Below are 17,389 nucleotides of genomic sequence, written 5' to 3'. Positions count from 1 at the left end.
CAGTAACAAAAAAAAAAAAAAAAAAAAAAAAATAAAAATTCTAACTTGAGGGCCGGGGATTGAAACAAATTCATAATTTCAAGAAGTCAACCGTCTTTATTTGAACAGATTTATTGTGAATATATTGGAAATGATTTTGCTAAACTTGGAATCAGGCATATTCATTCCTTAGAGAATTTAACTAAATTGATAGGGATACATATTGCAGTATGTAGATGCATTTTTTTTTCCTTAAAAACTGTGTAACCTGTCCACCTAACCCACTTCAAGGAAAATGACTGACAATATTTGTTGATATTGATAAGATTTGAATTTTCACAGAATTGTAGGACTGGATGTGATGGCACAGGCCTGTAATCCCAGCACTCAAGAGGCTGAGGCAGGAGGATTGCTGTGAATTGGGCTACATAGAGAATTTAAGGTCAGCCTGGACTACATAGCAAGACCCTGTCTTAAAAAATAAACAAATAAGAAAGAAAGAAAAGAAAATGAGAAGTGTGCAAAACATTTTCCCAATACTGACAGAATTTTGGTTACAAAACTGTCTTTATAAAAAAGTATGCATGGGTGCAAGAGCAACAGTGCAAGACAGCCCAATAATTGGTTATGTTTTGTTTTGTTTGAGACAGGATCTTACAGTGTAATATAGTCTGGCCTTGAAGTCTTTGTGTAGCCCGGGTTGGCTTTGTGAATGCACCACAACTGACACTAGACCAGTAGATTTTCGTATTAAAGAATATACACAGTCCAGGTTGTGCATGGGGATAACCCTTAGGAAATTACAACTTGAGTTTTGTAATATTTCAGCAGTTATGTACAGTTACTGAAACAGCTGTTGAAACTCTCTCACTTTTGCTAACTACAGATTAGTATGAAATTAGATTTTTTTCATACACTTCAACCAAAACAGTATATTTATCATAGTATCAGGAGAGAATTCTGCTGTTTCCTATTCAGTATAGACATTAAAGAGATAAATAAAACAGTGCCATTTCTCTCACAATTTTGTGAAAAAAAAAATATTAATGGAACTATTAACATGTAATGAGTATATTTTAAAATGAACTGGTAGGCTGGGTATGGCCTAGTTCAGCCTGTTATTCAGGCATTCAGGAAGCTGAAGCAGGAGGATCACTGAGTTCGAGGCACTACATAGGGAATTTAAGATCAGCCTCAACTACATATGGAGACCCATCTCTATTTTGTTAGTTTGTTTGATTGATTTTAAATAGCAAAACATTTATGGATACATTTTAAACCTGCATAATGATAACCCTCATCATAGGGAATTCGCATCAGTGTATGATACAACCAGCCTCTTTTTTTTTTTCCATTCCCCTCCTCCCCTCAAGTCCTTCTTCCCTCCCTATGTACAAAATCTTTGTTTCCATTTTTTCCTTTTAGTTTCCCTTTTTTCTTGTCCTTTCTTCCTTTCTTCCTCCTCCCTCCCTTGTTCTTCTTTACATTTGAACATTTTATTCCTATTTCTCAAAATCTATGGTACATTTTAGTTCTATTTCTCACGCCAGAGAAACAGTGTGGTATTTAAATTTGTGTATCTGATTTATTTTACTTAAGAGTATGGTCTCAAGACCATATGGAGACTTAACTCAGTGCTGCCACACCTGCCTTGTAAGCACAAGGTCCTGAGTTTGATCCCTGGTACCAAAAAAAAAGAATATGGTCTCAAGGTGTATCCCTTTAACTATAAATGTTTAGAGCTCATCCTTCTTTACGGCTGAATAGTACTCTGTTATAGTAAAAAAATCATATCTTTATCCATTCATCAGTTGATGGGTACTTGGGCTGCTTCCAAGATTTAGCTATTACAAACTGTGCATGTTCTCCCATCCAAGTACTGACCAGTCCTAACCCTGCTTAGCTTCCGAGATCAGAAGAGATCAGGTGCGTTCAGGGTGGTATAGCTGTAGACTTGTGCATGTTCTATAAGTTAGTATGTGGTCTGTTTTGGAGAAAGTCCTGTGTGCAGCTGAGAAGAGTGTGTATTCTGATGTTGTGGGGTGGAACACTGTAAACATCTACTAAGTCCATTTATTCAAAAGTTTGGTTCAGTTCTAATATTTCATTGTTGATTTTTTGCCTAGTTGACTATTTGTGACTGTGAGGTATTAAGGTCCCCCATTACAACTGTAATAGTACTTAGTTGATTTTTCATGTCTGTTAATCTTCTTTTACATAGTTGGGTGCACTGGTATTTGGTGTATGTATATTTTTGATTCTTACTTCCTCTTCTGGGATTGTTCCCTTTATAAGAATGTAGTGACCTTTGTTTCTCGTAATTAGTCTTGGCTTGAAATCCACTTTGTCTCCAAATAGAATAGCTTTTTTCTGAGCTCTTGTTGCCTGGAATATTGTTTTCCATCCTTTGACTTTTAGTCTGTGAATTTCTGTTTGAATTAAATGTTTCTTGTATGCAGTGTAATGTTGGATCTTGCTTCTTCATCCATTCTGCCAGTCTCTTTCTGTTGATTGGTGAAATGAATCCATTAACATTGATGGCTATAGGGCTGGGAATTTAGCTCAGTGGTGCTGCTGCCTGCCTCGCAAGTGCAAGGACCCAAGTTCAATCCCTGGTACTCCCCAAAAAACATTGATGGCTATAACTGATAGGTGTAACTTATTCATGTAGTGTTATTTTCCTGTTGGCTCTCTTCTTTCCTCTTCTGTTTAATTTCTTGCCTGGCCTAGTGCCCTGTCTCTGTTAAATAATAAATAGATAAAATAAAATGAACTGTTAGGTATTTTTAAAATATTTTGTATATACCTAGATTGTACCAATAAACTCAATAAAAAGAAAAAAAAATTAAAAAATATTTTGCTTTGTTTTAAATAAAAGAATCAATATATGTAGCCCATAAAAGCTTTTTGACAGGTCCTTAGTGATTTTTTTTTTTTTCCAGTACTGGGGATTGAACTCAGGACCCTGCACTTGTGAGGCAGGTGTGGTGCCACTGAGCTAAATCCAGCCTTCTCAATGATTTTTAAAAGTGCAAAAGGAGCCAGGTGTGATGTAAATGTTGGTAATTCTAGCATTTGGGATGCTGAGGCATTATATAGTAAGTTTGAGGTGAGACTGGACAATTTACCAAGACCCTTCTTAAAAGAAGGGATGGGAATGTAGTTTAGTGACAGAACACTTGTGCCTAGCATGTACAAGATATACACGGCCCTCCCTGGTCTTGATCCTCAGCCCTGGGGAAAAAAAAAAAGTTTTTCGGAAATATTTTAATTCAATTTATATATATCCCCACCCCACCCCAGAGGCCCCCCATTCTGGTGGTTGAACTCAGGACCTTATGTTTGCCAGGCAGATGGGGCACTGCTGAGCTACAATCCTGGGCTTATATTTCAGTTATTTCAATCAGGTATGATTTTTTTCCTATGTTTTCGTGAAAACATTTATGATTTTTAAAAATTGTTAGTTTGCATCAAAATTCTTATGACTCAACTACATTAGACTAAATTCTATGTAAGGACACACTATTTAACATTAATTCAAGGGCCAGGGATTTAGCTCAGCTGTTCAGTGGCCTGCCTTGCAAACCCAAGGACCCGAGTTCAATCCCCGGTACAAAAAAAAAAAAACAAACATTAATTCAGTATAATCTAGTGGGAGAGCTGTGAACAAAACTTTTAGCTTTCATGGAATTCATTCTAATTTGGGGAGTGTCGCGAGCAGGGAGCAAGGGTAGTAATAATAGGCACCGGTAGCCTTTTTAGATGCTTTAATCACACAACACACTTCTCCTAACTACCGCCCGTCAGTTGCCACTCCCTGTACCTGCACAGATCCTAGGAGCATGACTTTCTTCTCCTGTAAGGTGATTTGTGGGTCATCGTTGGCTGTGGCCAGCATCCACGTCTCCGGGGGTGCACTCCGGGCTGGTGCTCTCCGATGTCCTGGAGCAGAGTCTTGGCTGTGACCTAGTACAAGATCACTAACGGCCAGTGGCCACCAAGTCTCTGGGTCACTGAGTGCGATGAACTGGTCTTCTGCGCTCTCTCCTTTATACTAAATTCTAGGGCTGTGTGGCACTGATTCGGGCTTATCTATCTATTACAGATGGTCAAGGGTATTACATTACTTCACACAGGGTCTTGTAAGTGCTTATCATATCAAGGAGCAACTCCTACATACATACTTACACACACTCTGCACAGGCCCTGCATGGGCTCTCTCCACTTACCAGTCTTGTTCATTCATGGCCTCTGTCACAGCCTCAGGCTCAGTGACAGCTTCAGTGACTGCTGTCATTGGAAAAGGATGTAAATAATATAATGAATTTTGCAATAACTGTTTGCTCTCCACTGGGAGTCAGGCAACAAAACAGATTATCAGTTGGTGTGGTGTGAAGACTTGTAGGGTAGGAGGGGAAGGATAGAGTGTTTTATGTGGGGACAAAGGGACTTGTCTTTTTTGAGGGGAGGTACTGAGGATTGAACCTAGGGCCTTTGTACTTAGCTACATCTCCAGCACTTTAAAAAGTTTTGTAGGGCCAGGGATTTAGCTCATTGCTTCTGCCACCTGCCTCGCAAGCACAAGGTCCCAAGTTCAATCCCCAGTACCAAAAAAAAGTTGTTTTTTTTTGTTTGTTTGTTTAAATTTTGAGACAGGTCTTGCTAAGTTGCTAGATTTGATTTGAGCTTGTGATCCTGTCTCAGCCTCCCAGAGTGCTGAGATTGCATGTGCCTTTTTAAATATGAAGTGGTAAGAAAGTCCTATGTGAAAAAATACCTCTGCAGTTACATGGACTGACAATTGCAAAACTCTTGAGAGTGTTTGGTCAAGGAACATCAAGGTAACCGGGACCATTTGAGGCAGAGAGGGTTGGCTAGAAAGGAAGAGTGCCAGATGCTATGGTTTATATACTACTAACATTTTCATGTTTTAACCTGGGGACCCATGAGCGTTTTGGGTAAAAATATTATCTAACTGGAGCAGGGATTTAGCTCAGCTAAATCAGGCTGCCACCTGCCTTGCAAGTGCAAGGTCCTGAGTTTGATCCCCAGTACCAAAAAATAAATAAGTAAAATATTATCTGACTGGCCAGGGATTTAGCTCCGTGGTTCCACAGCCTGCCTTATAATTGAGAGGTCCTGAGTTCAATCCCTGGTACCAAAAAAAAAAAAAATTATCTGACTGATATTTCAAAAGAAATACTGTGCTTAGTGGCATTAAAGCAAAAATTGTTACAGTGACATGCTTGAGAGTTAATAGTGTCATTGGTAGTAGTAAAATAGGTTATGCTTGTACATTGCTTCTAAAGCAAATAGTGTTTGCTTTTGGATTAGATGTGGAGTTTTAGATTTCTTCTAAGAAAAGAGTCAACATTGACTCCACAATTTTTGGCTTGCGTAACTATAAAAATGGAGTTGCTGTTTGTTGAGAAGGGTCACACTAGAGCGTTTTTTTCTTTTTAGGGTGATGTTGGCAGTCAAGGACATGGGGTTTTGTGGGGTTTTTTTTGTACTAGGGATCGAACTCAGGACATTGCACTTGCAAGTCAGGTGCAGTGCCACTGAGCTAAATCCCGGAATTTGGTTTTTAGTCATATGGAGTTTGTGATTCTAATAGTTTTCTGGGTTATAGAACTAAGTACCTCAAATTTAAAGACTTAAAACAATCCACTTTTTTTTTTTTTGATACCAGGGATTTAACTCAGGATCTTGCGTTCGTGAGGCAGGCACAGTGCCACTGAGCTAAATCCCTGGCCTGCAATCCACATTTAATGTATCACATTTTCTGTGGGGCAGCATAATTTAGCCAAGTTCTCTGTTTCAGGCTTTCACCAAGCTGCCATCAAGGTGTTGGTTAGGGCTGGGTTGTTACCTGGAGGTCAGGCTAGAGAAGATTCCAAACTTGGGTTTTTGGCAGAATTCATTTTATTATGGCTTTAGGACTGAAAGCTTCAGTTTGTTGGCTGTTGGCAGAATGCTAGTCTTACATCCTAGAGAGGCTGCTTGCAGTTCCTTGGCGTGTGGCCCTCTGCATACAATGTACAGCTCGACTTCTATAAGTCCAGCGAGAGAGAGAGAGAGAGAGAGAGAGAGAGAGAGAGATCCACTTACAAGATATGATCCTATCTATTGTATGTAACATAATCAAAGGGAATGACATCCCATCCCTTTTTACTTACTCATTTATGTATTTATTGATTTATTTTTTAAGACAGGGTGTTGCTGTGTAGGTTAGGCTGGTCTTGAGCTCACTATGTAGCCCAGGCTGGCCTTGAACTCACAGCAATCTTTTTGTCTCAGCCTCCTGAGTGCTGGGATCACAGTTATGCGCTACCATGCCCAGCCAACCAAGAGAAGAGCATCCCATTATCTTGGGCATATTCTTTTTTAAATTTTTTTATTTTTTTGGTATGGGGAATCGAGTTAAGGTCCTTGCACTTGCAAGGCAGGCACCAGAACCACTGAGCTAAATCCCCGGCCCCATATTCCTTATTTTGTAATTTTTAAATTTTTTGGTACTGGGAATCGAACTTGGGTTCTTGTGCTGGTGAGGCAAGCAGCAGAACCAGTGAGCTAAATCCCTGGCCCTATTTAAAAAAATTTTTTTTGTGGAATTGGGGATTGAACCCAGGATCTTCTCACTGAGCTACCTCCCCAACCATTATTTTTTAATTTTGAGACAGTGTCTTGATAATATTACCTAAGTAGGGCCAGAACTTAGCTCCTCCTGTCTCAGCCCCTCAGAGTACTGGGATTAAAGGTATGAGGCTTCCCCCATTTTTGAGCAATTAATGAGTCAAGACAAGCACAAATGGTAGCAAAGTTTTATTAAAGGTAGGAAAAGAAACTGGCTCTGTAGTGCAAGTTTGGCCCAAGTAAAAGGAAAAGAAGTACATCCTACAGCATGAGGGTGGGCCACCATGCAGGAGAATATAGTGGCAAAAACTCAGTGTGGACCATTCTTTTTGTATCACCCACGCTGAAGGGTGACATTAGATCTAGGCCATCCTATGGGAAACCTGCTCCATTTCTTGCAAGAAGTCTAGGATTAGGACCTTGGGAACTGTACTGCGCATATATTCTAGGGTATTCCCATCCAGCTATGCCACTCCCTAATCTCCTGTCCCAGAACCATACTCAGTATTAGCCAGCTGTTGAAGCTCTTGGATAGTGAATTTAAAATAACAATGAGGAAAAACATGAGAAAATGAAAAAAATGGAAATAAAGTATTTGTAAATAGGGAAGGGAGGAGGGAGTGAAGGGAGGGCAGGGGTAAGGGGGAGAAATGAGAACCAAGGCCTGTCATGTATAGGTACAAGAGACTGTACTGTATAACCTAAAATGTACCAATAAACTCAATGAGAAAAAATAACAATGAAGAATATGTTATTAGTGGAAAAGGTAGACAGCATGCATAAACAGATGAAGAATTTCATCAGAAAGCTGGAAACTATATGAAAAAGTCATGGAAATGGTAGAAATAAAAGCAATAATGCAAATGAGATAGTGCTATTGTTAGTAATCTTGGGAGCGGAACACGGAATCACTGAACCTGAAGACAGGCCAGTAGAAATACCTAAATGAAAAACAAACAGCAGAGCATCCAAGAACCATGGGACAGTATTTAATGGAGGTGCCATGGAAGTTAGGGGATTGGATGAGATGACTGAGAGGTGAATATTATCAGAGGTGAGGATCAGGCCCTCTGGTTCATACTGTAAACAGTTGTCTTCTTTGTGACCTAATTAGTGCACATGTTTTGCATTTTGTGCTATAGGAAATTATGCTGTTTAAAATGGCCCTCCCAGCATAGTGCTTTGTTGCATTTCAACATACGCATTTTAATTCAATTCTATGTCTATTCTAAATTTCTTTTGCGACTTACTCTTTCACTGATGGGTTAATAAGGAGTGTGTAATTTAGTTTTACTGTGCTTAAGATACTTGATATGTGATATCTTTCTGTTACTGATTTCTAATTTGATCCCATTATAACTAGAAAACATGCTCTAGATGGTTACAATTAGTCTGTTTGTTAAAGTTTATTCAGGATATGGTATGTTGTATTACTGATTGTACCCCTACGCCCAAGTTTGAAATCTCTAGTCATTGTTTACCATGTGTAAATCTGGATTGTCCAAGGATCATTTGAATCCTTTGACACTTTGGGGCAAGTACAGCACAGCTTATCTGTGGAAAAAAATTCATACCCGTGAAATTGAAGTTAAATAATGAACTAGGTGGGGGATGTAGATCAGTGTTATAGCACTTACCTAGTATATGCAAGGTACTGAGTTCAGTCCCCAGCAGTGCCCCCCAAAAAAGTATTAACTAATTAAATAAAGGATGTGAAAACATTCATTATATTTTTCCTTTATTTATTTTTTTAAACTTTTATTTTATTTATTTGTGTACCAGGAATCGAACTCAGGCCCTGGCACTTGTGAGACAGGCAGTGGCACCACTGAGCTAAATCCCCGGCCCTTTTCCTTTATATTATATTTTGACTTAATGACTTTACTCCACTAAGAACTGAGCAAAGGGCTGGGGATTTAGCTCAGTGCTGCTGCCGCCTGCCTCACAAGCGCGAGGACCCGAGTTCGATGCCTGGTACCAGAAAATAAAGAAAGAAAGAAAAGAACTGAGCAAAGTGGGCATGGTGGTGCACACCTGTAACCTCAGCACTAGGAGGCTGAGGCAGGAAGGTTGCAAGTTCAATCCCAGCCTGGGAAATTTAGCAAGACCCTTTCCCAAAATAAATATAGAAAGGGCTGGGAATGCAGTTTGATGTGAAGGTCCAGGCCTGCAAACAAACCGAAACACTGAACAGATAAGATACTGCAGGTTTGTTTGCCACAATTGATACTGAAATAATAACACATCATTATTTCTAATAATATGAAAGCAGCCTGCTCTCTTTTTCTATAAAATGAAAAGACAAAGCAGATCAACTTGATATGTGGTGGCAAATTGAGAACATATAGAATGAGAGATGGTAAAAACTTCTTCATTAGCACCAGGGTACATAAGTTATCTGGGAAAAAAAGAACACTGGACTCTGGAGTCAGACAAGACCAACTTATGTGTTTACTATTGTGCTGTGTAGTGTCCCAAACATTTTCATGGAAATTTTCAACTATCTCCAAGTAGAGATTATTGGATTAAACTGTCATGGTTCCCATCACCCAGTGTCAGCATTTACTACCATAACTTGTGTCTTATATCCCCGGACCCCTGGCAGCTGCATTGTGAAGCAAGTTCTGGATGTCATCATTTTAGTCTTTAGTATTTCATTGTGTGTCTCATAATGACTCCTTTAAAGAACATAACCACAACTGTACTATCACACCTTAAAAAAAGTTCCTTAGTATCATTAAGTAACCCCTCATTGTTTAAGTTTTTCTTGTTCTTATTTATTTTTTTATTTTTTTTAAGTACTGGGGATTGAACTCAGGTCCTTGCGCTAAATTTTTCTTTAGATTATATTCATACATACACTTTTGTTTTTCTTCCATCCTGGGGAGTGAACCCAGGGCAGGGTTCATGCATGCGTGGTAGGCAAATGTTCAAGCACTGAGCGACAGCTGAGGCTCCTTCCTCCAGTACTTTTATTTATTTACAAATTTATTTTTATTTATTTATTTTTTTGAGACAGGGTCTCTCTATGTAGTTGAGACTGCCCTGGAACTCACTATGTAGCCCAGGCTGGTCTCGAACTCACAGTGATCCTCCTGTCTCAGCCTCCCAAGTGCTGGGATTACAGGTTTGCGCCACCATGCCTGGCTAGTACATTTTTAAAAAAATTGTCCAACCAGGGTCCAAATAAGAAACATACAGTATGTAGACTCCTTTTCCTCACCTTCTAGCTATTTTGCTTTTGCTTTATGTTATAATGTTGTGAAAAAGATAGTATGAGGTTTTTTGTGTGTGTGTGTGTGGTACTGGGGATTGAACTCAGGACCTTGAACTTGCAAGGCAGACTCAGCACTTCTGAGCTAAATCCCCGGCCCAGTATGAGTTCTTTTTACAGAGGAGGAAACTGAGGTGTTGAGAAGGTAAGTAATTTGCTAAGTGTCATAAGGGCTACAGAGTCCCTTTTGCTGAACATTGGCCCAAACCTGTCTTACTCCAGTGCCCATGGCCTTTCTAGAGGTCGTCAAGTTTGGATTCAGACTCTGCCTAAGTAAGTAGAGGCTTCTTTCTCATGCCACTCTGTTAACTCCTTGCCCTCCTATTTACTGACCTATATCACCTACCTGTAAAAATAGCTGAGAAGTTCCAGGAATTTAACTCAGTGGTTCTGCCAACTGCCTTGCAAGTGCAAGTTCTGAGTTCGATGCCTGGTACCAAAAAGAAAAAAAAAAATTCAGACGACTGCAGCATAGGAAGGGATACTTTTAGTATAAAACAGTTTATATTGGCTCGTAGTTTGAGAGGTTTCAGCCCAAGGTCAGGTGGCTGCATTGTTCTTAGGCCTGTGGCAAGGCAGAGATACTACTGTGGCAGAAGGAACCTCATGTCATGGCAGCAAGGAGGCAGAGAGGGAGGGAGGGAGGGAGGGAGAAAGGGAGAGACGGTGCCCCAGGGGAAAGGGGCCAGGAAGGAGACAACACAGTACCCAGGGCACGCCTGTGACCCGCCCCCTCCATTTAGGTGCCTCTTCCTGCTAACTGCATTGAGCTAGGAGTCCATTGATAATTAAAGTCCCTTCTGATTCAGCTGGTTCCCAGAAGCTTATCAGCTGGCATCCAAGCCCTTGGCCTCTGGGGGACATTTCCTTATCTAAACATAATGGGTCACTAGGGAGAATGATTGAGACTGAGTTCTGCCTTGGATAATATCAGGAAAGCAGGGGCCTTTTAGTCCTTCAGTTTATCTAGAGCAGCTCTTAAAAATCCTTTTCTTTCTACCTCTTATCATAATGCTGTATACTAGTTGGTTTCACAGCTCTCAGTGTCAGGAACTGCTGCTCAGAATGGTAGCCACTAGCTACAAGTAGATATTTCAGTTTTAAGTTAAATTAAAAGTTAAATAAAATAAATCAGTCTTTTAGTCACACTAACTATATTTCAAGTGCTTGATATTAACATGTAGTTGCCACATTAGAAAGTGCCTATAGAACTGGGGATTTGGCTCCATGGTTCTTCCGCCTGCCTCGCAAGCACAAGGGCCTGAGTTCGATCCCTGGTACCAAAAACTAAAAATAAAATAATTTTTTTTAAAAAAGTGCCTATAGAGAACATTTTCATCATTGCAGAAAATTTTGTTACGTACCAGCAGCTGCTGCTGTTCTCTTTCCTAGTGGTAGGGGGTCAGATTTAGGTCTTACACATACTAAGCAAACTTTCTACCTTGAGCTGCACTACCAACCAGGATCAGCTTCTTGTAGTCTCTTTTAGAATTAGATTGTCAGGTTTAAGAGTAGGGGTAGGGCCAGGTGTGGTAGCGCACTTGCAAGGCTGAGGCAGAGGGATGGCTGCAAGTTCGAGGCCAGCCTGAACTACATAGTGTGGACCCCTCCACCCCCCAAGAGAGAATGGGGATAGGACCTTTCTGGGCTGAATACTGAATAGTGTGCATTTTGTGAGCCTAAAAGAACAGTGTTAATAAGGGGCAACTATGAACTAAAACAAAATCTGATGACTCTTTTTCACTTTCCTCCTGCTAAGCCCACAGTTTGCACTGGGTTGCGTGGCTTGCCAGAAGCCCTTAGGGAACGATAATGGCTGTAATCTTTTAGAATTATAAGTTAATCCCATCACAAACTCTTCCCTGTTAATTGAGTGGTTTCGGATAAATGTAATGGTAACTATATATATGATGGACCCAAGATTTGTAAATTCTGTTTCTTCAGTTTCTGGATCTCTGGGTAACTAGACATTTGTTAGAGATGGATTATATTCAGACGACTGCAGCATAGGAAGGGATACTTTTAGTATAAACTGAGGTCTACTGAGACAAAAGGTGGAGAGCTGTTTAAACGTTGGGATGCACTAAAAGAAAAGTACTGAAGATATTAGGTGAGGGTCATTTGGCAGTTTGATAAGCCATCAGTGTTTACTAAGTGGAGCTTATCTAAATTAGGCTTCCAGAGTCCTACAGAGGTGGGGGAGACAGGAACCCTGTTTCAAGCAGATGAGCCCACGTCATTGAGAAGGACATTTTTGTGTTGTAGAAAATTTATATCACATGACAGAAAAAGATTTACAACTTCAAGTAACAGACAGTACAATGTACTTTTGGTGTTGGTGAGCTTTTTCATGCACTTTAAAGGAATTGGGATCATCTAGAGGCATGGCATTGAGCTGATAGAAGCCAAGTCTCTTTCAGGTTAGGGGTGAGGGCTGGATGGGTTCTTTATGCTAAGTTTTCAGTTCTCAGTACATGGGTAAAATGTTGTATATAAATTTTCATGACCCTGGATAGTTTAGGGAGTTTGGGGAATGATGAGACTGGAGTTTTATCTGGTCTGGGGAAGAGGAAAATAACTTCCAGTGAAGGGAAGACTCTTCTTTCTTTCTTCCTTTTTTTTTGGAAGACTGTTCTTGGGACCTAGTGCCAAGCAAGAAAAGTGGAACAGTGAAGAGGATAACTTTCTGGGCCTGAAAAGCAGGCTGGGATTTTATTTTGTGATTTAAGTCCAAGAGGAATGTGTAAGCCAGGGCATTCTGAGGAAGGCAAGGTCTCTGTTTAATGAACTACTTAAGGAAGCTGCTTGGAACAGATTGAGCCTGTGAGGTGAGCCTTGTAATACGATAGGTAGGCTTTTCATAGTTTAGCGTGTTGTTCTGGTAGTACCATGAATCCCTATCAGGTTCTCTCAGAAATTTTGGGTGGGGGATTTAGCTCAGTGGTGCCACCGCCTGCCTCAAAAGTGCAAGGTCCTGTGTTCAATCCCCAGTACCAAAAAAAAAAAAAAAGAAAAAAAGAAAAAAGAAAGAAAGAAAGGAAAAGAAAAAGTTCTGATTTTTATATTTCAATTAGTTACTTGAAAAAAAAATTTTTTTTCTCATGATGCTTGCCTAATGGCATTTCTCTCATTCTGACTCTTGATTTCTTGGTTGGTTTCCCCCAGATCTTTTCAGAATATTCTAAGGAACCTCCATGTTTTTACATAGTCAGTTCTTCTGCCTGAATTGCCTTCCATTCCTGCTAACCTTCCCTGCCCACAGACACCCGTATGCAGTCATTTAGCCTTCAAGACCAGCTAACTTGCCAGGCATGGTGGCTCATGCCTGTAATCCCAGCACTTGGGAGGCTGAGGCAGAAGGATCGCTGCGAGTTCGAGACCAGCCTGGGCTACACAGTGAGTTCTAGGTCAGTCTCAACTATATAGTGAGAACCTGTCTCTCAAAAAACAAAAAAAAAAAAACAAAAAAAAAAAAGACCTGCTAACTTAATGTCCTTTCTCTGTCCCGCATAATACAGTATTTTTTGTCTTTCATAGCTCTTATATTTGTTATAATTGGTTTGTATTCTAAACCCCTTAGTTCAGTCTTAAGCATGGAGGGAAATAACATTTGGTTAATAGATGTGATTAAATATAATCAGTTTTGAAATGTTTTCCAGTGTTAGCTGCCTTATGCACATAGGTACAATATATATTTTGTTAATTGAATTTTTATTTGTTCTTAGATATCATTAAGAGGATCTGCGCCAGTGACAGTTGTGCCTCTTCCTGGAGAGCAAATACAGGTTCAGGGGGTCATCCAGACAGCTCAGTCTTCTGTAATTCACCCACCTCACGTGCACACGGTACAGATATTAAAAGATAGTTGTTGAGAGTGGGGACTTTTATACCCTAAGTGGTCAGACACAATAGTTGCTATAGTTACGGTATTAAAAACCAAGCTATCGCTTCTCGGCCTTTTGGCTAAGATCAAGTGTAAAAACCAAGCTAACAAAGTTGTCTTAGAGATTCAGTGAGACTACATGAAAAGTGTTAGAATTTCTGATTACATGTATGTAATAACCAGTGAAATTACAACAGAGTTTGAGAAGTTACTCTTAGAATTTAAGGAACAAAACTTTCTTCAGGGGAAGAATCCTTTCATCCCCATGGTATCTTTCATGAAGGGAATTCTGAAGCAAGGGTAATGGTTTGAAAGTATTAGCAAAAGAAATAACCATCTTTCTTATGCTTTATGGAGGTTAAATCAGAGTTCTCTCACAGTAAAGGACATTTCTTTTTTTCTTTCTTTCTTTTCTTTGGTACTGGGGATCGAACTTGGATCCTTGTGCTTGTAAGGCAGGCAGATGTACTACTACTGAGTTAAATCCCCAGCCTAGGACATTTCTTACTTGTACCTGTCTGCCTTCATATTAACAACTGACCACCTTAAAGAAATAGGGCCACCTTGGCTTTCTTTTCTTTTCTTTTGCTTTCTTCCCATTTTATCTTTGGTTCCTGTGAGTCCCAGAATGCCTTTGGTTGTCTCTCACTTTCAGAAGCAGCTATCTGGGAAGAAGAGAGGAATATAGTACTTCATCTTTTCCAGCATAGGTAGTGACTGACAATGCTGTCAACTCTAGCATGTATCATTTGGTATTCTTACATGAAAGGTGATGGCTGCGTGGATTTTTGAGAATTTTTTTTTTTTTGCTGCTGTTGGCTTTAACAGAAATATGTGGTCTTAATTATAAGTAATCCTTTAGTTTAGGAATTACTTTCTTACTTGAGTTTACTTTCAGTGAGAGACCTTTGAGTAAATTTAGGGGCAAGCTGTGAAAATCGCCAATGGTTTAGATTAGAAATGATACTTGAAGAAAAATAGAATGACATCTTTCTTTTAAAAAAATCATACTAGTTCTTTGTTATTATGTTGTGACTAGTGCTTTTCTATCAAAATTAGAACTCGTTTTTGGGAAAGATAATAAAATGTAAAACAAGTCTCTGGGAATTTGATGACAAAGTCTAAACAGTCTAAGTTTTTTTGTAAATAGTAATAATGTAATTAATAACTTAGTAATGTAATAAGTAACTTACTAATAAACTGATTTATATTCCTTTTAAAAGCATGGTTGAATTTTGGGGGGAGGGTACCAGGGATTGAAATCAGGACCTTGCGCTTGTGAAGCAAGCAGCGGAACTGCTGAGCTAAAGCCCCAGCCTGGATTTTTTTTTTTTTTTTAATGGAGTGTTGAAGCTGGGCAATGCATGTCTATAGCACTCAAGAGGCCAAGGCAAGAAATTTGCAAGTTCAAGACCAATCTAGGCTACATAGTGAGCCTCAGTCTCAAAAACGAAAAACAGGCCAGGTGTGGTGGTGCACGCCTGTAATCCCAGCACTCAGGAGGCTGAGGCAGGAGGATTGCTGTGAGTTGGAGACCAGCCTGGGCTACATAGTGAGTTCCAGGTCAGTCTCAACTACATGGTGAGCCCCTGTCTCAAAAAAACAAAAAACTGAACAAAAATTTGAAGATGAAGTCAGGAATCATAACCTGACCTTGGACAAGTTTGAGAAATTTAATACATTTTAAAAGCTGAAAATAACTTGTTTTCTTAAGTATAAAATATTGTTATAACTTAAAATTTGTGTACTGTGTTGATGTCATTTTAAAGTAATTATTGTTAAGAATAGTTAGTGCCAGGTGTGCGAGTGCATACCTATAATCCTAGCTACTTGGGAGGCTGAAGCAAGAGGATTCCAACCTCTGGAACCAGCCTGAGTAACTTAGTGAGATGCTGTCAAAATAAAAGGGCCAGGGGATGCAGCTCAGCATTCTCTAGATTCATTTCTCAGTACCACACACACACACACGAAAGTTAGCAGTATTTATTGTACCATGTGCTAAGTGCTTTGCATATGTGCATTTGTTAACTCATTTAATTGTGAAATGAGATAGTTGAGTACTTCAGATTTTTAAATTGCATATATTTATACATGCCCTTGCCCATTACCTCCATCTTGCCAAGTAAAGTGATCAGTTCTCTGTCTTTGGTTTACTTTACCTATAAGCATTTCACATAGGTGATAGCTCTTTCTCAGTATACTGTCTTCATTAGTTTTTCCAAGATAGCTTACTCAGTTGATTTTCTTTTTTCCTCACTGATGGCTCTTTTTCAGTCTTATTTGCTGGTTTTCCTCTTCCAAATCTGTTAAGTTTGGAGTTTTCCTGAGTCCCCCATTATCTCCTTTTATGTACTCCCTTGCTGAATTTGTCCATCTCATGGCTTTAAGGACTCCAAAGAGCTCTGCCTTCAAATTTATATATCTACTATAGATATCTAATAGGTTTTTCAAACTTAGTGTTCAAAATCCAAGTCAGATAGCATCAGTGATTTAAAAATAAAAAAAATTTTGTTTTATTTTCTTGAGATGGAGTCTCAGTATGTTGCCCATGCTGATCTTTTTTTTTTTTTTTTTTTTTTTTTTTTTTTTTGGAACTGGGACTCGGACTTGGGTCTTTACTCTTGCAAGGCAGGCAGTGGAACTACTGAGCTAAATCCCTGGCCCTCCCATGCTGATCTTTAACTCCTGAGATCAAGTGGTCCTTCTACCTCAGCCTACTCAGGAGCCAGAATTACAGGCATGTGCCACCACACTAACCAAATATTTGAGCACTGTGTACCAGGTTAGAACTAAACAGTGAAGCTTGAGGTCGGCAGCTAGTCATCTTTTTATTTTTTGGTACTAGGAATCACCTCAGGACCTTGCGTTTGCCAAGCAGGTGTGACACCACTGAGCTACCCAGCCCAGCAACTATTCTTTTTAACTGTAGTAAAACAGTATTAAATTTATTATTTTTGGTGGGGGGGGTACCAGGGATTGAACTCAGGACCTTGTGCTTGCGAGGCAGTCAGCAGAACCACTGAGCTAAATCCCCAGCCCTGTGTTACTTTATTCTTAACTCTAAGCCTACTGTATTGTATGTTCATTTAGTTTGTGCTCCTGAAATAAACTTTCTCCTTTTTCCTTTTCCTTTTTTCTAGACCTTTAGATTTAATGTACAGGTGAATTTGGGGGGCAGGAGATAGATAATTTTTAAAGTAAAAACTAAATTCTTTTCCATCTGTATTCCTTTTCATATTAAAACCAGTTTTGTTTTTCAGGTATCGTCTTTATCAGAAAGTGAAGAGTCTCAGGACTCATCTGACAGCATAGGCTCCTCTCAGAAAGCTCACGGGATCCTAGCCCGGCGGCCATCTTACAGGTCAGTAATCATTTGATTAAACCCTGCAAACCTCACTACCAGTGAGTTCAAGTGGTGCAGTGCACAACAGACTAAAGAGGGAGCATGTCATGTGTAAGAGAGAAGTATTAAGAGAGGCCCGCTGAAGGCAAATTGTAAAGGGTCCAATTTGCTAGGTTGAAGATTATTTTAGACTTATCTTCTGGCAACATTTGAAATTTTCTTATTAGCTCAGAATAATGAACTAAAAGTAATATGAAGCAAGACTGGAGATTAA

The 17,389-nt window shown here is 39.5% G+C and overlaps 1 protein-coding gene across 5 annotated transcripts in view; it reads left to right on the top strand.

The window, feature by feature from the left end:
* Atf1 (activating transcription factor 1) overlaps positions 1-17,389 on the top strand; it is a 64,443-nt gene that overhangs the window by 8,426 nt on the left and 38,628 nt on the right. For 3 of the 5 annotated variants that reach the window (XM_010623683.3, XM_010623684.3, XM_010623685.3), the window contains 2 exons: positions 13,615-13,734; positions 17,033-17,133. In XM_010623683.3, the coding sequence (XP_010621985.1) occupies positions 13,615-13,734; positions 17,033-17,133 (221 nt within the window). The remainder of the gene's footprint in view (positions 1-13,614; positions 13,735-17,032; positions 17,134-17,389) is intronic. The other 2 variants (XM_010623687.3, XM_010623686.3) reach the window with 1 other exon arrangement.

Source organism: Fukomys damarensis, unplaced genomic scaffold (genome assembly GCF_012274545.1).
Source record: "Fukomys damarensis isolate Sample0158 unplaced genomic scaffold, DMR_v1.0_HiC HiC_scaffold_15, whole genome shotgun sequence".
NCBI classification, from domain to species: Eukaryota; Metazoa; Chordata; class Mammalia; order Rodentia; family Bathyergidae; genus Fukomys; species Fukomys damarensis.
Note: the sequence above shows the minus strand (reverse complement) of the source record. Positions and strands in the feature narration are given on the sequence as shown.